The sequence below is a fragment of the Drosophila willistoni genome (genome assembly GCF_018902025.1).
Source record: "Drosophila willistoni isolate 14030-0811.24 chromosome XR unlocalized genomic scaffold, UCI_dwil_1.1 Seg143, whole genome shotgun sequence".
Lineage (NCBI taxonomy): Eukaryota > Metazoa > Arthropoda > Insecta > Diptera > Drosophilidae > Drosophila > Drosophila willistoni.
In genome coordinates this window covers 6038191-6064063 of record NW_025814056.1, presented here as the reverse complement: position 1 = coordinate 6064063, position 25873 = coordinate 6038191, and the positions used below count along the sequence as shown (strand labels likewise).

The 25873-nt window shown below is 38.1% G+C and overlaps 2 protein-coding genes across 2 annotated transcripts in view; both read right to left on the bottom strand.

Moving 5' to 3' along the window:
• The window catches only part of LOC6645570 (accessory gland protein Acp76A), a 29714-nt gene extending 27907 nt beyond the window's left edge, over nucleotides 1–1807 (bottom strand). Inside the window, exon 1 of the mRNA XM_047011912.1 lies at nucleotides 1592–1807. Within this exon, the coding sequence (XP_046867868.1) occupies nucleotides 1592–1807 (216 nt within the window). The remainder of the gene's footprint in view (nucleotides 1–1591) is intronic.
• Nucleotides 1024–20889, bottom strand: LOC6645567 (frizzled-2). Its single transcript, XM_002068104.4, has 2 exons — nucleotides 20804–20889; nucleotides 1024–4280 (listed from the first exon to the last, which is right to left on the bottom strand). The coding sequence occupies exon 2, from the start codon at nucleotides 4001–4003 to the stop codon at nucleotides 1898–1900; it is 2106 nt and encodes a 701-aa protein (XP_002068140.3). The 5' UTR covers nucleotides 4004–4280; nucleotides 20804–20889; the 3' UTR covers nucleotides 1024–1897.
• Between the last annotated feature and the right edge of the window lie 4984 nt (nucleotides 20890–25873).

Sequence of the window (25873 nt, the reverse complement as noted above, 5' to 3'; positions counted from 1 at the left end):
TTATTTTTTTCATCGTAAATGTTTATTTTCTACTTCATTATGCATATAGTGGCTAATAAAAAAAAAAAGATTATTACACACATAACTTGTAGGTTGCTAATTCGTTATAATAGATTTATATTATATATATATAATTAATTAATTAAATGTAATTTCTTGTATAATATTATTTTTTCGTATGTTGAAATGCTAACAGTTAAATTGTTTGCTTTCTGCCATTTAATATAAATATTAAATTTAAATACAATAGTTTTCAAATGCTTCCGATAGATGCTTATATATATAAATATATATATATATATATATGTATGTGTATGTAATTTTATTGTTTACAACTAATATTACATTTAGGTTTCATTTACTTTTCCATTTTGACGTTTCATTTAATACTCTTATACAAAAATTTATACAATTTTTTTTCCTTTCCTTTTTTTCGTTATAACTTCTTGTTGTTTCCTTTTTTTTCGGTTTTTTTTTGTTGTAAATGCAGAAAAAAATGTTGTTTGTTGGCAATTCATTTTTGTTGTTGTTTTTTTGTTTCGTTTTTGTTTTTTGTTGTTTTTTTTTTTTTGGAAAAAATAAATTCAAATTTGTTTGAGCTTAAATGCAGTTAATGAAATGCAAATTACATACTTGAAAAATATTTACAATAAAAATCAAATGCTTAAATATTAGAATTTCAATAATTTACAAATGGTATTTTGCAACACTGTGCCATTTCTGTGCAACACTGTTTTGTTTTAGCTTGCTGCTCTTTGATAAATTGCATTCGAAGTGTTTAATTTCCATTAGATTAATGTTAATAGTTTACTTTTTTAGAAATTTTTTGTATGATTTTTTTTTCTTTCTTTTATTTGTTGTTGTTTTTGTTTTTTAAATTGTAGTTTGATTAAAAGTTAGTTGTAATTTCGAAATTTTATATGGCTCGTGGCTCTGACTTGGCAGTGTTGGGCAGAGTTATTAGATGGTATATATGATCTATGTATGTATTATATAATCCCTCTAGGTTTATGGGTGTGTGTGTGTGTTCAATTCTCAGTCTATTTTTTTTTTGGGAGGGGGTTTGGGTTTTTTGTATTCCAGAAGAATGGTTTGTGGGGCGGGGTTTGGGGTTGGGGTTGGGGGATTTGGCGCGCCCCTGGTTGGACTTCTCTACTTTTCTATATACTCTATATAATGCCCTCCTCTAAATTCTCTAAATGTTTCTCATGTTTTGATTTTGTTCAGGACTAGAATGTTAATTAATATGGCATTTATGTACTTCAAAAAAAAAATCTTTCAGAGCAAAATGTGAAAGAGTTTGTGAGAAAGAGTTAGATATTATTATTGGGGGGAAAGAGATACAGAATAAGATAGAGAGAGAGAAAGAGAGAGAGAGAGAGTGCGAGCGAGCGACTGAGTTGTTTTTCTCTGGATAATTGGGTAGTGACTGTTTCGAGTTTTCTTTGTCTCTTGTCTGCACTTACAGCTGACTGAAACTGCTCGTCGATACCCAATGCGCAGTGTCCGGGCGTACCATTAACTATATGGGACCATAATCACTCAATGCCTGACCAGGATGCTGAGAGCCCGGCCCGCCGGGCAATGTTACAACCACAGAAACGGCCCGCGAATCGATCACTGAACCAGGAGCCGTACTCTGACCACCACCACCAACACCACCGACGCCACTAACACCACCATTATTGCCATTGCCGTAAACATTTGCGCCCGGTGGTCCGCCACCGCCGACACCACCACCATTTGAACCACCATGCATTAAGCTGCCAGGAGGAGGAGCTCCCATGCCCATTGTACTATTGCTCATGGCTGTGCCGTGTCCGCCAAGAACGCTGCCGCCACCAATTGTACTGCTGCCGCCGCCGCAACCACCAGCTGCTCCTCCCGACTCTCCATGTCATACATGACTGGCCGCTGGCTGCTTGAGAACATGATGGTGCAAATGGTGGTGGCTAGTGGAGGCAACTGAGGCACCACCAGCCTGAGTATAGGGTGTAGCTAATAGCGAGCCGGCTGCCGATCCCACAGGCATACCCATTCCAGAGCCCGCATACGGATGTGGTATGGGTGGACGTTGTTTAATCAATGCCTGATTGGCACCCGTGCGATCCGGTGCACCGAATAATCTACGCCAAAAGCGGCGCCAACTCTCAAGTGTTTTGCCTGACCAGATCCACACCCCGGACGTAATGCCCACAGCCAGAGCCATGAAATATTTAAGCATGAGAACCGAATACAATGGTTTCTTTCCGGGACCCTTGACTGGGGCACAGGGACAGGCCAATGCCTTGATCCAATCCTCAAAATAGGCAGCCTCATACAGATAGCAGCCAATGACAATGGTCGCTGGCACGGTATATAGAACCGAGAATATGCCAATGCGTATCATTAGTTTTTCCAATTTATCGGCTTTAACACCGGCTCCAACTCCGCCCTGTTGCTTGATTACCGAACGTATGCGAAACAGTGAGACAAATCCAGCCATTAGGAATGTGGTACCAATCACCAAATAAACAAAGAGCGGTGCCAATACGAATGTCTTCAAATGATCCGGATTGAGATTACCCACATAGCAAATACCCAGAATGGGATCACCATCAACTGCGGAGAGCAGTAAAACGGCAACGGATTGAACTGTCGGTATAAGCCAGGCAGCTAGATGAAAATATTGCGAATGCTTGGTAATTGCTTCATTGCCCCACTTCAATCCGGCGGCCAGGAACCAGGTGAAACTTAGAATAACCCACCAAATCGATGAGGCCATGCCAAAGAAATATGTGAGCAAGAAGACCAAGGTGCACGAATGCGGTCCCGTCGAACTTTCCCTCAATAGTCTACCATCGCAGGCGATTTCCTCATTCTGTAGGAAATTACGCGATAGATAACCGACTGCGACCATGAAATAGCATGCCGATAGGAAAACAATTGGCCTTTCGGGATATTTAAACCTTTCCGTGTCTATGATGAATGTGGTTAGGGTCATTAGGGTGCTGCAGAAGCATAGACCCGACCATAGGGCGATCCACAGGCCGGCGAAGTCCTTTTCGTCGTTGCTGAAGAACGGACCCTTGCACGGTATGGCGCAATTTGGAACGCCCGCGATTCTTTGTACAGTCAAATTCATGTACCAATGATGATGCATCATGGGCGACTGTTGCATTAGTTGCTCCTTCCCCAGAACGATGAGCGGCGATCGGCATGAGCATGTGCACTCTTTTCCGTTTGCCTTTTCGCCTAGGGAGTTTTGACAGTTTTTTGAATTCTTTCCTTTGCACTTGTTCGATGTGGATGAACCGCTGCCGCTGCCACCGCTACCGGAGCCACTGCCGCCCTGTTTGCGTTTGCCACCAGAGCCGCTGCCACTGCCACCACTGCCACTGCCGCTGCCGGAGCCACCAGATCCGCCACTGCTGCCACTTCCTGCTTCCGTATACGATGGCTGTTCCATGCACAAGTTATCGGGATCGCCGTGCAAGGGTAAATGCTCGCAAGCCATCCGTTCGGGCCATTCGAAGCTATATTGCTGCATAATCGGTGCACAACCAGAACGGGCACGCTCGCAGACACTGCGGCATACCGGCAACGGTTTATGATAATCCTCCAGGCAAATGGGCGTATACATGCTGCACAAGAAGAACTTCAAATCGGGTGAACATTTAATCTCCACCAGGGGCCAGAACTGATGGACTTCCAGTCCAGCCTCGTCCTGGGTCTCATGATTCATTTCATTGGGAAATGATGTCATGTTGTAGCCAATGCCGCGACACATCGGTATGGTTATCTCCTCGCAACGGGAATTCGGATCTTTTGGTATAGCTGGGACACCATAACCAGGAGCTGGACTCACATCCATGCCGTGTCCACCCATTCCCATGCCGCCCATGCCCATGCCGAGGCCATGATCGGGACTATGTTGTGGACTGTCTGCATTGCAATGGCTTAGGGCTAACAGCAGGGTTGCTGTCGCCATCACCAGGGTTGCCACATGACTCTTTCGACTCATTTTGTAGGATTTTTCTTTGTATTTTTTTTTTGTTTGTTTGTTTGTGCGTTGTTTTAATGGCTTCTTATGTTTGTTTGTAGAGTTTTTGTTGTTGTTGTGCGCTTGCTACTCTATTTGGTCGCTTTCTTTAAATTGAAAGCGCCCTAAGAGCTAAGTGAAAAATTGAGATTTTCTCGCCTTCTCACGGTTTTCTCAGTCTCTGCTTATGTCGAGAATCCTCTTTTTTTTTAGCAGTTTAGCGTCAAATTGTTAACGCTGGACAAAAAGTGCGGTCTGGCTGAAATTAGATGAGAGATAAACAATAAATTAGTATACAGATTATTATTACTATTAATCTAACTTTAACTTTCTTTTCCAAGGACTATAAAAAGGTTAAAAAGTTTCGCTGATCTACAAATAGAACAAAAATTGGCTCTACTTCATTTTAAAATGAATATCCCCATTAAGCTCCTTTTTGTGGTAACGAAAAGGAGCAATTTATATTGTATTCAATGATCTCTCTAGTCTTTAGTTGGGAGGCTTTGCAACGTTTCACAAGCAAACTTCAACTGATTTTGATTTGTAGACGTTTACTTTTAATGTAGAAAATAGAGACAGGGACAGAGACAGAGACAGAGATAGATGACCGAGCATTTAGTTTGGTCATTTTCATTTTTTTGATGACATGTTGTTGTAAATGCTCTTTCCTGTTCTCAACTCATTGCTGGCCATTGTCTCCTCCCCCCTGTAAACGGACTTTTGTGCCTCATTTGTTTCAATTGAAAGTGGCGACACTTGGACGACATGTCGTCATATGTCAACTTCGGTTCACTCCCGCCAATATTTACAGATGCCCTGGCAGAGGGCAAAATGAAACTAAGTGTGTGTGTGTGTGTGTGCGTGTGAGGGAGGGGGAACAAAAAAAAAAGAGTGACCAAAAGAGGGGCATCAATCAAAATCAGTGATTTTTATTAAATTTGACGGCGTCTGCCTTAACAAACAGAAGGAGGAAGAGGAACTGAAGCTGCAGCTGGAGTTAAGTGTTTGATCAAAGTGTTTGCTTTAACTGATTCTCCAGTGGTTCTTCGTACTTCGTAGGGTGTGAAACAAAAAAGTGGTTGAAATCTGAATTAAAGACAATTGCTCACTTGATGGCAAGTCAGGCAGCAGCTGCTGGCTGATTTTGTCTCTAGGAATAAAGTCCATGCTTGACCACAGTAGTCAAAATCAACTAGCACCTTTTATATACATAGGTATATATACATACATATATGTATGTATCAAAAGGATATCAAGTTTTTGTGGTAACTGATAACCCAAAAAATAATATTGACATCTGGACAAGTGAAGGGCAATTTTGTAATGTCACAGCTTCTGCATGGTTTCCTCTCTCTCTCTCTCGCTCTTCCTCTGTGGCAAAGTCACGAAAATTTATTTATCCACAATATGCAATATAAATATATGTGTAAAGTTGTGTGTGTGTGTGTGTGTACATAAATTTTTAGCAAGTGTCAAGTGACATATTTGTGGCTTTCTGCCTGTTCTGCGTGTGGTCCAAAATGGAAAGAGTGCTGATTGTGTGTAAAGGGGGAGGGGGATGGGACTGGGAGGAGAATTGTACAGTGATGTCAAAAAATAAGAGGACAAGAGAACGAGTAGCTCGAAGCTCTTGGAAAAACTGTCAACAGCAGCTGCAAATAGTTTTCTCTCTCTCTCTCTCTCTCTCTCTGCCGTTTTCTATTCGTTCTCTTTTGGCTTTTGTTTTTAAGTCCTTTCATTGTTGCTTGTTCTTCTTCTCTTCTTTTTCTTGTTGTTATTGTTGCTGTTGCTGTTGCTGTTGTTGGAATGAATGACATTTTAATTAATAACATTTGTGTGCGCCTTGTATAAAGTGTGGGCGGGCGAAACGAAGGGAGGGAGGTAGGGGATGAGAGGGTGGGTGGTTGGTTGGAAATGGTGACGGTTAGTGTGTGAAATGGATGGATTCGTTGCTTACTTGCTCGAAGGGGAGGGCGATGTGTTTCTGAAACATTTTTCGTGTTAAAAGTGTTTGCCAAGCACTTCAAAATAATTAAGTAAATAGACCACAGAAAATTTTTTTTGTTGGTGGAGCAAAAGGAAGCTATGGAGGACGCCAAAAATAAAATGTTGAAATACAATATCGAAATGTGGGCGAGAAATAGTCGAGTTGAATCGTATCGTGAGAAACAATGCCAGGCGTTAGCCCGAGAGCCTATCGATTACAGCAAATAATATGCCAGAGAGAAGGCAACTATCGGTTTTTGTGGTCGCTCATAGACTGCATATACAATAATGATGACGATGATGATGATGATGATGATGATTGCACAATGCATTTAGAGCTATCATACAAATACTCTTTTGTTACAGTTTAAATAACAGATCGATACTTGTTTTCTTTCTGTTATAACAGCTATCCACAATGAATAATAAGATTCATTTGCTTTAGTATTAATGTATTACTTTAATGAGCAAATTATAAACAATTGAAGGCAGACTTTATAAACATGTGCTAGATAAGTAACTCCAGCGTTTAAAAGACATGATCTAACCAAAATTTTATAATTATCCTTTGTAAACCAAAAAACTAAGCTAGTTTGATAAATTAACTTTAATTTTTTTAGTTTCTTCAATGACATTATATGTGAAATGTGAGAGGATCAGAATTTGCCTAATTTGTTAAGTTTCTTAGACTGCTTCTGGTTTATCCCTTACCATATTCACTCAAAAGGAAAGTGATTCAAAATATTTACACATAACTTTTAGTTTCGCGTTGACCTTCTTTCATTTGTCTTAAGATTTTTATTCCAAAAGAGTTAAAAATCCCAAAATATAAATAAAAATAAAAGTAATTAAAGAAATTTGTTTTAATGAAATTTGTTTATGGCTTTTCTGCATTCCTTGGAGTATCAACTGTACTTTGATTGCGCGTTTTTTAAGTCAACAGAGCAACACTTGGCACTTGCCACTTGCCGCTTGCCTCTCGCTACTTGCTACATGCTACCTGCTGTTCATGTTGCCATTGCTGGGAGACAGTCTTCCTGCTTGTGTGTGTGTGTTTCTTTAATTAAAACAGTCAAGTTTTAGTTGCTTGTTGTTGTCGTTCTACCAACTTTGGTCACAGCTTCCGCCCGACGACCTCTTTAACGCATTCAAGCCTAACCATTCACCAATCTTCATCAGTTGCATTGCTTGATCGCTCTTACTCTCTCTCTCTCTCTCTTTCTTTGCCCCACTATCTCTGTCTTGGTCTGGCTGTTGTAGTCTTTGGCAAACATGGAACGATCCTCACATATTACTTTGTCTAAGCTCATTTCTGTTTTTCTTCTGCTTCTTTGGGGCCATGCCATGCCAGGCCAGGCCGGGCCAGTCAGTCAGTTCAAGCGTCGCCATTTGAAGAGCTTGTGTAAACATCATTGAGACTTGTTGGCAGCGTGATTTTGTATAAAAAATTCTAGCCACGGCATGATTTTGCAAAAAAATGCAATGCCATCGGCTTAGGTTCCAATCCGGACACCGTCCACAGCCCGTCTTCATGTCTCTAGCTCCAACTCCGATAGTAATAATAATAATAATAATAATAATTTGTTACTCGTAACGAGCTTGTAAAGAGACTGAGTCGCCAGAGTCTTTGCACGCTTGTTAACAATTAAATAAACAATATGAGTCTGCAGTAAAGCAATACTACAACTGAAAATGACGGGGAAGAAAAAGAAAAAAAAACAGTTGATGGTAGGCCGCTGTGGTGGTGGTGATGGAGGGAAGGGTGGGGAAGGGGAGGGTATAACAAAAACAACAAATCACTAAATAAACATAAACCGAGTCGAACACAAACATTTAGCTACCAAAGAGATCCATTCGTCACCGCCACTTGAGACACTTCTACTACTCTCCATCTCCATATCCATCTACCACTATTCACCATCTTCATCATCATCATCATTCTTTCTCTTCCTCCTCCTCCTCCTCATACTACTTCCCTCATCAGCAATCGCCTCTTTCTCTATTAAAAATAATATTTATGTACCTATTTTCTCTTTTTGGTACAAAAGAGGCACGTTTGCTATTATTTCCAGGCCATTTCCCATGAACACATGTATGTATGTATGTTAGGTACTTCTTCTTATTAGTTTTGGTAGGGAAAAAACCAATTCAAACCCAAAAAAACACTTGACACTGTAACAACAACAACAACAACAACTCGAACTCGTACTAGAAATGGAGGAGCTGACCAAGTAGTAATATAGGGCGTGTTGTTATTCCAAGTGAAGTATTTACTTCACCTATGTTTGTATGAAGGACCAAGCGACTAAATGTGGAACTCAAACTTTTTTTGTTTTCTTTCCTTTTTTCCTACATTTCGATTTTCATTAAATAAGTCTCGGGTGTGGGATGAGATCCCATTTCTCTCTACCATTTTAGTCACGTTTCTGCATTTCAATATGCCTCGAGAACTAGAAGCAAACAACAACAACAACAACAACGAAATTTGCCTTTTGTCTTTGACTAATTTTCACTTGCTACCAGAAAATTTTTTGCTGGCCAAGCAGCATTTTCCTTTTTCCCCATTCGCATAATGCGTAGAGAAAATTTGTTGTATTGTATGCCTTAACATTCCTAAAAGTTTTAACCTCCAACAATAGTTCAATATCCTTTTAGATTCATCATCCCAAATGGGAAATTTACTTGCTTAATGATGAGCAATTAACCAAACAATGACCAGTTAGTCAAGATATCAGAATAAGAAAAAAAAAAAAAAAAACAGAAAAAACATCAACCAATTCAAAGTGAAGGCTAATCGATAACTTATCGCCATCAATAGAGAGAAAGAAAGGAAAAAAAATCTCATCAATAGACGACGTTACGGAAGTTCACACACAAAAATGGCTCAAAAATAGCTCACTATCCTTGAAAAACGAAGAGAGAGAGCGAGCGACAGGGACAGGGACAGGGTGGTAAGGGAAAAAACCAAAACTTTACCAACCACAAAGCACTTAAACTTTTCTATAGATGGGATAACTCTACCCTAACCAGTGATTCCTGCCTAGCACAAAGAAGCGTTGAAGCAGCATCAGCAGTGCCAGGTATGATGAAAATGTAGATGGAAGGACACAGGTGCAGCAACAGGAGTTTTTGATGATGATGATGATGACGATGATGCTGGCGGTGCATTGGATGCTTGTCGTTACCGACGTGGCCTTGGTTGTAAAGGCAAACCGCGAAAATCAATTGAAAAAAAAAGGAGGAAAAAAAAAACAAACTCTGCTAGAGATAGAGGTAGTTGGGTAGAGAACTCCAATGAGAACCTCTGTTTGACTTGTTGGCGTCGTCGTCGTCAGCGTCAGCGACGACAGAGGCGGCGGCGGCGGCGGCATCAAAAAGCGCGTAGCGGCGCAAAATGAAAACAGTTTGTCGACAAAGTGGGGGAGTGAGCTACCGAGTGGGTGTAGAATGAATAGAGAGGGGTTCGCTAAGTGGGGATGGGAGGGGAGCGAATGCGGCAGCAAATGAAAAAGTTTCATTCCCATCCCCCAAAGGGCAATGCAGACAAGTTCCATGACCTTACAAACGCAGTCGTACACACACAGAGTCACAAAAGGGTTTAGGGTTAGGGAACGTAGTGCAGTGGCACTGCCAGTGCCCGTCGTTTGCAGCAGGTCGTCTCCGGTGAGCTTTCTCCCTGAAGCTTTGACAAAATGTTGCTGCTGGAGCGGCTCCTTGTTCAACGTAATAAACACACATACACACACACACACACACACACACACACAAACACACAGAGAAAAATGGCTCAAGATTTTTGCGCGTCCGCCCATTAAAATCATTGACATTTAAGCGTGCAGTTTTCTTTTTTTTTGCCCCTCTTTACGTTTTTTTGTGGGTTGGCCACACTTTTTTGCTACTTTTGTTCAAGTGCCCCTCTTGCAGAGCGTTTTTGCTCTTTGAAGTTAACTTTTTTGTGTGTGTGTGCTTTGTTGTTGTTGGTTGTTTGTTTGTTTTGTGTTATTTGTTGCTTTGTGGCGAAAAAAAAAAAAAACAAAACACCAAACAGTAGTTAAGCTTGCCCTCTCTCTCACTCTCTTTCGGCATAGTTCTGTAACCTCTCAGCTTACAATTAAATTTTAATTAAGTGGAGGAGTCTAACCGCCATTTCTCTATTCAAAAGTCCATTTCTTTCTTTTGGTTTCTGCTGATTACGATTCTTGTCCCACGTCCATGGGGACAGATGATTATGGGAGCAGAGCGACAGGATTAGAGGGTAGGGGGGTTGGTGCTTTGATGAATGCCTTCTGAATGATAGCGAAATTCTTCACGCAAAACGATTTGCAAATGTCAAACAGTTATTTTTTTTTGTGTGTAACCCTCTTTGCTGAGGGGTAAGTCGAAAAAATAAGGTTGAGGGGGTTGATTTTCTGTGTTTCTATTATTGAATATTTTTCTTTCTCTGTCTCTCTCTCTCTCTGTCTTCTTGTGAGCATTTTGTCGTTGCTTGCAAGGGCTAAATGACACCGCAGAAAAAAGGACAAAGCGACAAGCGGTAAATGAGTTGAAGGTCCTTGTTTCTTTCCCGCTCGCCTTCTATTTAGTGGTGTGAGCGTGAGTCACGAGCATGAAATTTCGAGTTCTGGTCGAGGGGTTGTTGGGATTTACCCGGCCCCGCCTATCCGCCTGTCCGACTCACAGACATACATACATATATGTCAAAAAGGGAAGCAAACATGAAAATAAAATTAAATTTCCGATTTTTATTTTCATTTTTCTTGTTGTGCTTGTTCACTTTCCTGTTTCTTTCCTTCTCTCCTGCTCTTCTTGTTTTGTTTTTGGGCAAATTTTGCTAATAACGAAGACGAACTGCAGCTGCACACAGTGTAGGGTAGTGTTAGCGGGGGTGAATGCCAGCAACGAGGGGTGGGAAGCACCCGTCCTGGCTCTGACTAAATACAAAAGAGTGTCAAGTGTCGCCAAAAAGGCAAAAGACTGTATGGAGTGTTGTATATGTGAGTCTCTGCGTGTGTGTGTGTGCATTTGAATGGGTGTTTTGTGGGTTGATCTGACGGTCCTTTGCGTGCAGATTTATTCTTCATTTCAAATTTTGCACCATGAGCAAGCGTTTATATTTTGACAGTTGTTGTTCCCTCCCCTCGACCATTTCCTTTTTCCCATTTTCGCAAAAAATGCATTTCAGAGCATACTTTTGGGGGAAGCAACAAAAAAAAAAACAATTAAAAACGAATTGCCTGGCATTCTCTATCCACCCCTCCTCCCTTCTCCCCTCCCCGCACCACTCTGACACTTCTGTCTCTTCTCTGTGTGACAAGGGGAAATACACTCACTTTACACACACACACGCAAAAAGAAAACACAAGAGAATTCTTGTGGTGAAAATTAAATATAATAAAAACCAAAAAAACGACGAGTAGAACAACATTTCGGTTCCTGCCCCAGGAAGTGGCACATAAATACAAGAATTTTCCGTAAAAGAAACAAAAACAACAACAACAACGACGAAAAAAGGTTTTTACGAGAAACATTTTAAGGCATCATAAAATTGAGCAGAATGGGCATCATAAAAAGAATTACAAACGTGTTGATGATTTGTGTTGTGTCTAGATGATATAATGCACACACACTCACGACCCATATGTAGGTGTTAAAAATCTAATAAATAGAGCCTCTTCAGCTCTCAGGTGCTCTCTAATGTTGAACGGAAGTTTACAAAAGAGTTTCTGGTTGACCAACAAAATAATTTCCGCATTCAAATATCATTGAATTATATTGTGGGTGGGGAGGGGCCCCTAAAGTTATACTACAATTTGTTGTATGTCATTTAAAACAACAAAAATTTAATGGACAATGCTTTTTCATGACAAATTTTTTTCCATTTATGTAATGTCATTTTAACTTTTCAATGCACAATTTTTGAGTTATATTTATTTCAATTTATTTCGATTGCCATTGCAATGAAAATTTTATGTGCTTTTTTTTTTATTATTATAAACAATTTTCCTCAATTATATATTTTATTTTCAAACATGACCACATTGAATAATCGACCAAACTTTTTATGTCTAAAATTTTATGATGACCAATTTGAGAATTCCCCTTCCCCCATCCCGCCCCCCTTTTTTCATTTCAATCATTTCCTTATATTCGGTATATTGAATTCTAACACCCGTTGGTTTTGGCTTCCTTGGTTGTATGTGTGTGTTGTAATAACCATAATTGAACCATAAATGCATTTTGGGCATGAACATTTTTTGTAATTTTTTGTTTTTTTTTATGATTGTTTATAGAAATGTAATTGAAATGGCACATATGAATGTATACATACGTGTGTGTGTGTGTGTGTGTGACTGTGAGTGGGAGTGTGTGCGACAGGTGTATTTGTGGCAGATAGGTGTATAGGTAGCTCTAGTCGTCGGTTTGTCTGTGGTGGCTACTTCATTTTTATGGCAATTAAATAGGGAAGCCTGACATTGACATACAAAAACTATTACAGAACGTGGAATGGTTGGGACAGGGCGGGGCGTTTAGGGAGAAGAGTTTCCCCCAGTTGGTTGGTTGTCGCACATGCAATAAAAACGATTTTTATGGTCATTTGAAGCGTCAAGCAAACGACCTAAGGGCTGCCAACATGACGACCATGTTGACGACGGCGATGATAATGTTGATGAGGTTCATGATGATGACGATGATGATGTTGCTGCTGTTGATGAGCATGATGCATGTGTGTTATGTCTGACTAAAGTTCTAGGTTGACAATTTAGCATGTACTCCTGCTATTGTCACTTCCAGCTTTCGACCCCCACAGCCCCCTTCCACCATCCTCGCCTTCATCAAAATACATACAAATGTATATACCTATTTACTTGCTTTCCTTTGCTCTTGCTTTAGTCGACAAGGTACAAACATTTTTAGTGCCCTTTGTTGTCGTATCTAACAACCTCGGTCTGCCAACACACACATAAACACATGTGTGTGTGTGTGTGTGTGTGTGTGTGTATTAATTAATGTCAGTGTGGAAATTAAGTGAAATATATATGCAACATGCTCCCCGAGAAATGCTAGGATGTCGCTTGTTGTCATCGTTGGCCTCTGCTCCTCTTGTGACAAAATGCCGCTGACATGGATAATTAATGGCAAACCGCTGTGCAAGAGAACAGGCAAAGGGGGATAGGTAGGGAGGAAAGCCACAATGAGGAAATGTGTATTTCGTCTTTTGCCTTACTAATTGTTAAACTTGGCCTAGAACTCAATTCTAGACTAACTAAAAGTATTTTAGTCTTTTACCAAAATTTATTTTGACAAACATTTAAAACTTTAGTTTTGTGTGTTTTTTCTCATTTATAGTTCTAATATTTGAAACGTTTAAGATTTATGCAACTAATTGATTTTTATACACAATATTTATTGAATATATTTACTAGAAAGTTAAATTTAAGTCAGACGCAAAGCAAGACACAGGGTGAAACAAGCGACAAAGCAAAACAGAGAGAAAGAGATGGAGGAGGAGGAGAAAGGGAGCCAGGAATGCCATTAAAAGCCATTAACTGAAAACTTAAACGCATGCCAGAGACACACACACTATGTGTGTGTGTGTGTGACTATCGAAGGGGATGGCTGTTTGTGAAGAGGCAAGAGGGGCACGGGACGCGGGGGTGTGTGACTGCCGCGTGTTTATCGCTTGGCGTCGGGTCGTGCACGCATGCCAAACAAAATAAACCAAACTAGAAATGCCATTATACACAAGGAAAAAAATAATACAAAGCAAGGCAAAAGAAAAATAATAATAAAAACCAAAGAAAAACAGAAAAAATGAGAAAAAACACACACACACACAACTAAAGAAAAATAAAAATCAATGCCGAAGCCACCCACCAAAAGGCGAAGGAGACAGGGCGAAGAAACGAGAGACGCAAGGGAGAATTTGATTTTGGCTTATTTTTACAACAAAAGCGGCGACAAATTTATAGCATTGAAATACAAACCAGACATCGAGACGTCAAAAATTTGCCCACTCAACTCACAGCTAACAGCCAAGAGCAAAAGTTAACAAATTCCAAAAAAAGAAAACTGCAAAAATGGCTAAACAAATAAATAAAAATTGTAGTTTTTTTGCGCCCTACTAAAAATTGAAATTTATGTACATTGAAGACATAAATAAAATGTAGCCAACAAGGTTTCAAAGCAAAAGCAACAATGTTGCAGCAGCATTGTTGCCAAGGCAAACAACTACACATAAATAAAGAAATTGCATGCCTTTCTTAAATATTTAAATTATGAACTAAAAATGCCAAAATAAAAAACAAAAAAGTAAACTAACAAAAAATTTGTTATACCTATAAATATTTAAAAACAAATCACATTAATTTGGGCATAATAATAAATTAGCCACAATTTTCATTCCGCCCTAAGCCTAAAAATAGGAAATTGAAGATGAAAATTTATTATTTCCAAATAATTTAACACTTTTTCTCGCATCGAATAAAGCCAAGACGAGTGATGGGAAGATGGGAAGAGAGGGGAGAGATGGGAATACAAAATGCATAACCAATATATGAGACCACAAATTACCAAAAATAAATTTCCAATGGAAAATGCTATGAGAGAGTGAAAGGGGGAAAAAGATTTGTCCCCTCCCCCCTTCAACATGTTGACTTTGCTTTGTCGTCGTCATCGTTTCGGTTTCGGTTTCGGTTATGGTTTTGGTCTCGGATTCTTTTTTTTTTTTTTGGCTAGAGGGGAATTTTCAATGAGGCATCTTTTCTCGTTTATAATTTATGGCTCTGTAGCTAATGGCCAAATTGGCCATAACAATAATTTGCATGCATGTGCCGACTCTCTGTCCGGCAGAAAGAAAGATTGACTAATTTCTAACAACAACAAAGCAAAACAAAAAAATAAAATATATAGTTATGTTTATATAGACAAGAAGAATCTTATCGGCACATGTGTGTATATATAAATGTACAAGTGCTTGGGTCATATATCAATTCAATATCAAACTATGAAATCGAAACAATTTACAACAATTGCTTAATTGAAACGCCACTCAGAAAATGAAAAGAAAAAAAACCAAAACCAATGAAACAGAAAATAAAACTAACTGAATTTAAATTTATGAAAGCAGCAGCAGCAGCAGCAACAGTCAACAGGCAGTCAATTTGAAAATCGAACAAAATCATAAATAAATCGCTGGCTTATCAACATTACTATAGGTTGTTGTTGTTGTTGTTGTTGTTGCTGTGGTTGCTGCTGCTGCTGTTGCTTGTTGGTTAAATCAAAGTGAAAAAGCCGCCATGGAAATTTCTAACATTTGGGAAAGTGAAGTGGCACCAAACTGAACTGGACTGGACTCTTGACTCGTCGTCTCAATGAACTTTGTACTACTTCAATATCAATATCACAAAAGAGCTGTCAGTTTGGTTGGTTTTTCCTTGGTAGAACATTTTTTTGTTTTAGTAACATTTAAGAAGAGCAGGTCAAGTTGGCCGCTTCCCTAGATAAGGCCCACAACAAGCTTAATGTCTTATCGTCAGAAATACATTTCAAATATTATTTTGCTGAGTTATATTTTGGGTTTAGATTGACAGTCCCAAACGAGAGAAACATATCGACTTTGAAATACTCTGTAGAAAGGCCATCAATTTAGTCATTTAAAAGATAGCTAAGATTTTCATTTGAATTTTGTTAACTCTGTTAATGGGGATCTAAAGGTTTCTCTTTTCTTTTGGTACAGGGTATATGGCAAAGGCATTAAAAGTGTCTTGAATAAAGTTTCCCATTAGCATTTTCTCAGTCACATATGGCAGGCAAATGGCGGTAGAAGAAAAAAAAGAAAGAAACAACCAAAGAATGAACCTGCGGGACGACATAAGAAGACATTCATTTTTGTGTCTTCTCTCTTTCTCGTAGGCGTAACATGTGTGGCACAAACAAACAAGGCAAACAGACAGACAGAAAGACTAACAGACAGTTAGCCAGACTAAACGACAGTTAGACGGACGAAACAACAACAGCAACAAAATATTGTACAAGTCGATAGAAGAGAAGGCGTGAAACTGTTGATAGCATTTTTTTTTTTTGGTTGACTATTGCACTTTTTGTTTTCTGTTTAGTTTGGTTTTTTGTTTTATTTTTATGACTATGCAATAAAAATATTTACGAGCCCATAGCGCCAAATATGTATGTATGTATGTACTAACAATATAGTATAGTATAGTTAAGTAGGTATTCCACCAACTAACGGAATAGTAGAAATAAAAGAAACAAAATGAAATGAAGCAAAAGTATAGGTATAGTATTTAAGTGGTTACCCAGACCCAAAGGAAATGGTGAGTGCAACAATGTTTCTCTACACATTTGATTTAAAAAAAACATGAAATAATATGGCATTTTGTGTCCATATGTACATACATACATACATATGTACATATGTATGTGTGTAGTTTATAGGTTTCTTTTTTCTCACATTGCCATTCATATTGCAATTAAGTAAGTGCCACAAAACGTTTCAACAATAAATGTCTCTGGGGCGGGCCAAGAATAGAGAGACTAGCTCTTACATTTTAAGGCCTTTGTAATAAACCTTTAACGATAACTAACTAAAGTTAGCAATAATAACTAAACCTTTGCTTTAAAAAGCAGATCCAAATGTTTAGTAAACATGGAAAGGCTTTAGAACATACTTTCGTTAAAAAAACAAGATTTCAGTAATTTTTACGATAAAGTTAATTTGACAGTACAACTTTGAAAACTCACTAATGTGCTAAAAAACTATTCCAAAAGGGCAGACCCCTAGGACTCCCTGCCTACATAGATCCATCCATGATAGAAAACTATATTTAAGTACAAATCTCAATTCAACAATTGCAGATTTTGTTGTTAAATACTTTTTTTAAAATTGAAACAGAACCAATATGCTGTAAACCACTGAGATTGAGAGGAAAAATCAATTCAGTTTTCAATTAAAAAGTTTCGAAAATGCTTTTAACAAAAGAATTTATAACAATTATGACTAATTGTAAGTTTTTTTTAAAAACTTTTCAAGCTTTTTTTTAAATTTTACAAATTTTACGTTTTACTTAAAAGGGACTACTTGAATACTTGAAACACTTAAATATTTGAAAATACTGATAAATGTTTACACTTTGATTAAAATATATTCAATTTGAAGTTATTTAAAATCCTTACTTAGCCTCAAAATCTAGTCTTTTACTCTCTTTACACTCATAGACAAGAATTTTTGTGTGGAAAAATGAAATATGTGAAACATTGTTTCAAATGCAAATGGAGAAATATGGCGTAGACGCATACTTCAAATTCATTGAGGCATTAAATGAACAGTCGACGGCTTTAGGCAAAACCAATGAACTCTGCTCTGCTCTGCTCTGCTCTGGTGCTGCAACATGCAACATGCAGCGTGCATCTGCATCTCCATCTGCATTTGTTCATTGCATCTTTTGCAGACATTTATTCAAAATAGAACCAGACGCCGTAGCAGCCCACGCTTGCCCGTTGCATCTCCATTTCCATCTGCACCTCCACCTTCAACTGCACCTCCATTGGCATCTCCCACCACCATCACCATCATCATCATCATCATCCAGCAGTAGCAGCACCGCCACCAATTCTCAATCTCACCAACTAAAGTGCAGTATGCCTGCAATCAACGCACTTGTTCCTGTTATTCTTTCTGTTTCTTGTTATTGTTGTAAACTATTTATGCATTTCGAAGTTTATTTGAAACACGAAAAAGCATAGAGAATAACAACAACAACACATACATATGTATGTACATAGGAAAATACAAAGAAGAAGAACAAGATGTAGAAGTAAAAGTAAAAGACGAAGGCATTTTCCATTCCCCTCTGTTTGTTGATTTTATGTACTGTTTTTCTTGCTTCACTTCACTCTCTCACAGTCGGGGGTGCCCGGAGGCCACATATGGTCACCTTAATTTGCCGTGCAATACAACGGAATGATGGTGATGGTGGTGTGGGTGTGGGTGGTTGGTTGGAGAGAGTATACAGTGGTTGGGGGTATGTACATAGGATAGGGTGGTGCTACTTCTGCTGCTGCTGTTGTAGTGGGAGTAATTTATGCGTTTTTCCTTGAGTTTTGGTTTATTTTTTCAAGCGCATTTCAACAGCCAAAGCAATCAACGTTTTTCTTTTTGAGCGGAAACAGCACGAAGGGATGTTGGATTGTTCTAGTAGTCTACCTCTTCTACCTCTACCCCTACCTCTACCTCTTCAGTGCCCTGCCCTTCCAAAATAAAGAAAAAATAACCCCACCGCCCCTCTCGACGGGTGGTTCTACTTCTGGCTTCTTTTTGCTGTTGTTGTTGTTTCTTTTTTTTGCCTAGGGGCCAATCTTTGTTTTTTGGTGCGTGCCTGGAACGCTTGAATCGCTTTTGGAATCTCTCAGTGCGGTTTGTGTTTACATTGACGCCATTCGACGTGTCAGAGAGTTGAATTCAATTGTATGGAAAGAAAAGAAATTATAATGGGGTTTGGCTTTGGCTTAAGGTTACAACAAAACCACATCAAAAAAAAAAACTTTTTCTTCATATGCATAAATTCAAGAATGCCTAATCTTTTAAGAACGGTTATCATTCAAAAGTTTTCATTGTCAATTAATAGCCCAAACAGATGTCATTTAACCAGGATTTATCCATCTGCTGTCTGCCATTAATTTGGCCAAAAAGCTAATAAAAAGTTACTCCATTTAAGAGCTCAGAGACTAGAAGAGTTAATAATTCTTACAAAAAAAAAAATACAATGCCAAATAAGCTAAAAAATATTTTAAAGACTTTAATTTATGCATAACCAAATTTACTTATTTAATGCTCATACTATATTAATAGCAAGGCTGATCTTTAAGGAACGAGGTTTAACCTTCCTCTATACCTTCCTTCTGTTTTCTAGACTAATCTATAAACTATTGTCTTTTGTGGAAGAAGCTAAAACGAAAGGGTTTGCGAAATTGTAGAAAAACCTGTTCAAATTTGATAAATGAAACATGTTTTAAAGTTGTTTAATGTAAGTAATTATTCTTCAGATTGAGTTTTCTATTTTTACAAAATAAAGATTTCCCCTTTTTATTTTGTGCTGATGATGATGATGATGATGATGATCCTCCCACCACTCCCTTTAGAACCCCTTATTGTAGTGAAATTTCTAATGAAGTTTCCCTCGTGCACATACAAACAAAATCCATATATAGTATATATGTACATACATATAAGAGAATATCTATTTTGATTGACTGCTCAGCATGATTGCTGCTGATCAGAGGAGATATGTAGATATAATAGGCGAGGGTGGAGTCTACAATTATAATTCAATTAACAGTAAATCTTTTAGAAGGCAGCGCCACATGCCGGGATAGGCAAAGGAAAAGAGGCACAAACAGCGGCAGAGGCATGGGCAGAGGCAGTGGCAGGGGCTGGGGCATAGCCAATGGAACGATGAGCGATGAGACATGGGAGATGGGGTTGGAGATGGGCATGTTTGGCATATTTAATTAATTATTTTAAACAAAAACGTTGTGTAAACAAAAGCTCATATAAAGACTGTGATGGAAAAAGAGGGGGTAAGGGGGGGATTGTGAATCAATTGTCTTGTAATTTATGGAAATATTTTTTGTATGTTTTAATTACAGAGTACATTTCAGAGCTCGATTGTTGAATAAGCAATGAGGTGCAGAACTGTTGGCAGCAGTTGGCCAGACAAGATGCTAACTAGTTGGTTAAAGGATATTTTGCATTAAAGCCGCACTCGTACCCGGCCAGACCAGACCAGGCCAGACCAAACCTGACCAGACCAAGGCCTGGCCAAGAAAAGAAAAAATATGGGCATTGGCAAAACGAATGCGAAGAAGTAGGCAATGCGGAAAAGTGAGAAGAAGCAAAAAAAAAAAAAAAAACGCGAACGAACGACTAAGAGCTCAGGGAGTAGAAACAAATGTCGGGGTAAAGGGAAAGGTGCGGTCCTTAACTCTCGGCACAGACGTCAGACGACAGGGTAGAGAGGTAAGTAGATGCAGAAAGAAGTCAACAGCTCGTTAACGTTAAAAGTGGCAAGAGATATTCCACAGCAACAGCCACAAAACATATTTCTCTCGCTTTTGCTCTCTTTCTCTATCTCTCTTTGCCTCTCTCTCTCTCTCTCAGTTTCTCAGTCGCTGCCTAGTGAAAAGGGTAAACCAACAATGGGGCAACAAGTCGCGTCTGAAGATGCATTCGCCCACGGCTAACCAAGAGCAACAGCAACAGCAACAACATTATCAGCAGCCAGGCAGGCAGACAGGAGAAGCAACATCAGGGCTTTCGTTTTTGAAGAGCAAAATTGGCGTTGAAAAGTAACTGCCGACAACCATGATGATGTTGACTACTATGAGACGGGTCCACAGAGCCTGAGAGGACCCATGGACCTGCACCAGACGCTGTGGTCAATTGCACAGGGTCATTGAAAAGAGAGGGAGAGACAGAGATGGAGATGGATAGAGAGATAGGAATTGAGAGACCCTGCATATTTTTCTCTCCATTGTGCGGCAAACTAAGCGCAATGAAGTAGCCAAACAGATGGTTGAGATGACCAAATGCAAAGAATGAAAGGAAAAGAAGAAGCATTCAAAATGCCTATTGGCCATAAAGTAAGGTCAAGTTCTCAGGCAACTGAGACTTTTTCTAGAGACATCTTAACTTGAAATCAGACTTAAAGCTTACTAACAAAAATTTCATTTACTTTTTAGAGATCTATAAACAGTCAATTGTTAATTAAATCCTTTACTCACCATTTTTTCCGCTTTCCTTGTCGTCTTTCGTCTTGTTCCTATTGTCTTGTATTTGTCACACGATCACACACAAAAATTGACGTCAACTGTAATAAGATGCAAAAAGCATAAATGCCGAAATTTAGATAAGTTATCTAAAGTTTATATACATAGGTATTATGTAGGTATTTTGTCTATTTTAAGGCCATAAAGCTTAGGACACAAATACCTTAAGTAAATAAGTTTATTATGTAGGTATATGTATATAAAATGGAAATCCCACGGCCAAATCTCGGTCATAGCATCTTTAATCTTTACGTCGTAAAAAACACCAAAAATTTTATAATTAGAAAAACGTACTTAATTATGTACTCAGCATTAAAGTTTATCCCAAAGAGAAGGGGGTTTGGCTAGAAGGAAGAAGAAGAAGGAGAAGTCTAAAATGATTTATGCCATGGGCATAAGAAAATTTGCTTGCAACAAGAAACAAAAAAAAACAAAAGCAGTTAAGCAAATGCGACATAATTTACAGCTGCTACAAGCAACAACAAAGGAAAAAATGACAACAAACAAAAAAACCAGAGGGCCGGGGCTAACTTCGACCGCGTCAAAGTTTGTATACCCTTGCAACTTTTTTGGTAACTCTTTCCTTACCTATAGCCATTAAAGTAGAAAAACGTTTTATCTAAAAAGGCTAATATTGCGAAAGAACGGCCTACAATCTTAGCGTAGGAAAGAACGAAGATATTGATCAAAGTCACTGTTTTCCTCCGGTCGTTCCTATGGGAGCTATATGATATAGTTAGCCGATCTTTATCAAATTTGGCACAGTCATTAATAGGTTTAATTAAACTGACAAATGTTAAATTTGAAAGCAATCGCGTCAAAAGTGTCGAAGTTATTGACAAAAGTCACTGTTTTCGAAAGATCGTTCCTATGGGAGCTATATGATATAGTCACCCGATCTTGATCAAACTTGGCATAGTCGTTTATATCTATAATTAACTCACCAATATTAAATTTCACGACAATAGCTAAGAAAATAACGAAGTTATTGAGAAAAGTCACTGTTCGTGACTTTGCCATTTGTATGGGAGCTATATGATATAGTGATCCGATCCGACTGAATCCGAGATATACAACGCCTGCAGTATATACAAGCCTACATGCAAAATTTCAACTCTGTAGCTCTTACGGTCTAGGAGGAGTTTGCGTTGATCCAGACGGACGGACGGACGGACGGACGGACGGACGGACGGACATGGCTATTTGAACTCGTCTCGTCGTGCTGATCAAGAATATATATACTTTATACGGTCGGAGATGCTTCTTTCTATGCGTTGCACACTTTTGACCAAAATTAATATACCCTTTTTGCAAGGGTATAAAAAAACAAAATAAAAAGGAAACGAAAGTAAGGCAAAGAAATGCGGAAAGAGTTGCCCCGAAAAATAATTTGCGGCCTGAGTTATGTGTTCGCGGGGACCAAGCAAATATGTTAATATTTGGTTTATAAATAATTGCGGGACGGGGGCAGAGGGAGAGAGAGAGAACAATTGTGTCTAGTTGTGTCTAGTCTAGGGAGCAAGCGAAAGAGAGAGAGAGAGGGTGGGGAGGAGGAGTGGTGTGGGTGGAAAAGTTTCTGCGGCAGCACTTCAAATGAAATGGGTAAAAGTAGCAAGTAGCAAACACAAACACAGGATGACGACGTGAATGAATGAAGGGACAGTGGGTCTGGAAGGGGGCAGCGGGAGATGGTGTTTGTGTGTGTCCATGTCGGACTACTTTAATCACGCCATGGGATTAAGGGCCACAAGATGATGAAGAAGTTGCGTGTGCCGCTGCCGACTGAAGAGGAGCTGGAGTAGAAATGGCTAGTGGGAGGAGTAGGAAGAGTCTCTCTCTCTGTCTCTCGTTCGCTTACAATTTAATTAACTTTTCTATATATATATTTTTTTTTTTTGTTTTCTCGTTGTTTTTATTTCTTATTAAAGAACGCGCCTTGTTTGTTATTTGCTTTAACGGCACTCTTTGTATGAGTGTGTGTGTGTGTGTATAATGCAAGTTTAATCAGCGCGCGACAAAATAAAAACTCCAGATACAGATACTGTATCTTTGTGGTGTGTGTGTGTGTGGGTGACGCCGCCAAAAGATTTGCCTAACCGAGCAACAAACTGCCAGATAAGTCGCCATCAACAGCAACAACAACAGCAACAGCAACAGCAACAATGCAATGTCTTGTGTCTTCTCTATCTACCTGGAGGCGACTACATGTTGCTACATACCCTTACCCTTCTTCTTTCACCAAACCCCACCATCATCAATTTGCTTCAGGTGTAATCTCTAGTGTAAGAGCATCGAGATAATATTAAGCAAACCGACAGAAAAAAACGACAATTTTTTAATTATAAAAGCTTTTGGTTTGTTTAATTAAACGAACAAAAGTATAACAACAACAACAACGACAGATAGAACATTGAATTATTGCGCAGTAATCATAATCATATTGCAATCATCCAGCGTAATCAACAAGAAGAAGGCAATCCCACAAAAAAAAGTATCTGGGCGCCACTTAAGATTGTTTTTTTTTTTATTATTATTATTCTAGTTGTTTTTTTATTCAATTGCCATGCTATCAATATTATTCGTTTATAATTCGAAATTGTTTGTCTAATTTCAGATTGGCATCAAATCAGATATCTCCTCTTATATAGTAGAAGCCAAGCCAACAGTTCAGCAAATTGACACAAATTATAAGATTATCGATAAAGCAATATCTAATAAAATGAATGTTCATTTAAGCAATGAACATTATGGATTTGGAATTGATAATATATATATATTGTTAGATACTATAACAATAATATAATAGTCTAAGATTTACTATTTATTCTTTATAAGCCTTTTACAAGGTTTATCCAACTTTTCCGTTTAGTCAATCTGTATTCAATTTTCGATAAACTTCGACTGACAATTTTGAGGATTAAGAAGAGCTTTTAATATAGATATTGCCAGTACAAGAATCAGATGATTGTTAACCTAATTGAAAAACCTTAATGATCACAATAGATCATCATCAATGTAACGAGTTCTATTTTATATTAAGTAATCGATATACTTGAATATTCATTTGGTAAACTTGTATAAACAAATTGAGAATATCTCGATAAACAACAATGGACAATATCCAGAAGAATTGAAAGAAACATTAAAGGATTAAAGTAGATTAAAGTAAAGTAAGTAAATATTAGCCAATAGTTCAAATATAAGTATTCAGATGAATATTAACGGATTACCAAGGATCATCATTCGATTTGAGAATGTAGCGAAATCTATTAAGTAATCGATTCAAATGAATATTAACGATCGGCAAAGATCACCTTTAAAGTAATCAAAGTACTTGCAAAATAAAGAAAGAGTATAAAGCATTAGCATAAAATAAAATACCTCAAATTCCCCACCATTAACAATGCGAATAAAAGCTATCGATATGTAGATTGCTTATATGCGATAAGGTCTGTCTTTCTCTCTCCTGTTTTATATTTCAGATGAATCGCCAAGATACAAAATTTGACATATGCGCATAGTTTATAGATTATAATGAATAACAGATGCCATAGAAGCGTGATTTTTATATTTTTTCAAATGATTAATATTAATCAAGTGTCAGTTGATGTTCAGCATTATTTTTGTGTGTCTCTTTTAATATTCAAGATCTTCGAAGAGATAGAAAAAAAATAAAGCTTGTTCCAAAAACCAAACAAACAAATCAAAAATCAAATTCCACGAAAAAAAAACCCAAATTCAAATACAAATCAAAACTAAAAAAAAGAATATTTCTAAAGAAATCTAAGCACACACAAAAACAACCTGCCAAGAGAAGCTTGAGAAGTGAGGGAGCGACACTCGGCGACTGAGTTTCTCCAAGCAAAACGAAGACGAAGTTGGTTTCACCCCTCTACCCCCGCCCCCTTTCGAATCAAGCCAAGCTAACTAATTAACAAAAGAGGCAAGATTCTCAGTGAAGATTCTCAATTCCAATTAATTAAAAGCATAATTTATGGCAATGTCAACTCTCAGGCTCATCAATAAAATGAAAATAAGTATCAGTTACCAAAAAAATACAAAAAAAAAACCAAAATGTTTAATTTATGACATTGCAAAAAAAATAAAAATAAAAAAAAACCAAACAAAAAACAATTTATGACTGAAAATTTAAATGCTCAACACAAGACTCAATGACGAGAGCGAGACGACACTGAATATGTATGTAACAACAAAACAACATCATCGACAACAACAACAATATAAAAGGGTAAAGGGGGAAAAACAAAAAATTAAAAATTCCATTGAAGCTCAAGGAGCTGAGAGAAAAACAAATATCGTCGGCAGGAAGCAACAGTCATCAGTCGCATCAGGTCCAGAGACCTTAAACAAACAGAAATTAATTATGTTTCGATGGTGGTGGTGGTGGTGGTGGTGCCAAGGAGCGGAGGAGATGATACTGATACAGATACAGATACAAATACACAGATGCAGAATGCATCTGAGACTGAAAATAAAATTATTTCATTTTGGTTTTCTTTCTTTTTTCTTTTTGTTCTGTTTATAAGAAAAATATGTGTGTTTTTGTTTGTTTTAACGCGTTCGCTTCCTTTTTTTGTTTTTGGTGCTGCTGTTGGTGTTGTTGTTGTTTTTGTTGTTGTTGCCCATATGTGCAACCCAAAGATGCGTATCTGTGAGATACACTGGACCCAGCCACATGCGCTACTTCATTTTCGAAACGGTTTTTGCTCTTTTCTATTTTTGGTCATAATTTGAAAATTATATATATGTATGTATAGGTTTTTTTTTTGTGCTGCCAAAACCGCCGAAAAAAAAAACAGCAACCAAAATCTAAAAGATACTCCATAGAACTTAAAAATAAATTATTGCTTAGGGGAAAGTTAGTGGATGGTGGGCGAGGGGGTGGGGGGTGCGGCAAATAAACTTCTTAGTAAGAATTGCCTTTAGATTCAGATACAGATTCAATTTCATAGCATCAGATACTTTTTAATTAGCTTGACATTTCATTTTTATATTGTCGCGGAT

Coding starts and splice junctions, on each gene's coding strand:
- LOC6645567 (XM_002068104.4), bottom strand. CDS start 4,003: ATGAGTCGAAAGAGTCATGTGGCAACCCTGGTGATGGCGACAGCAACC.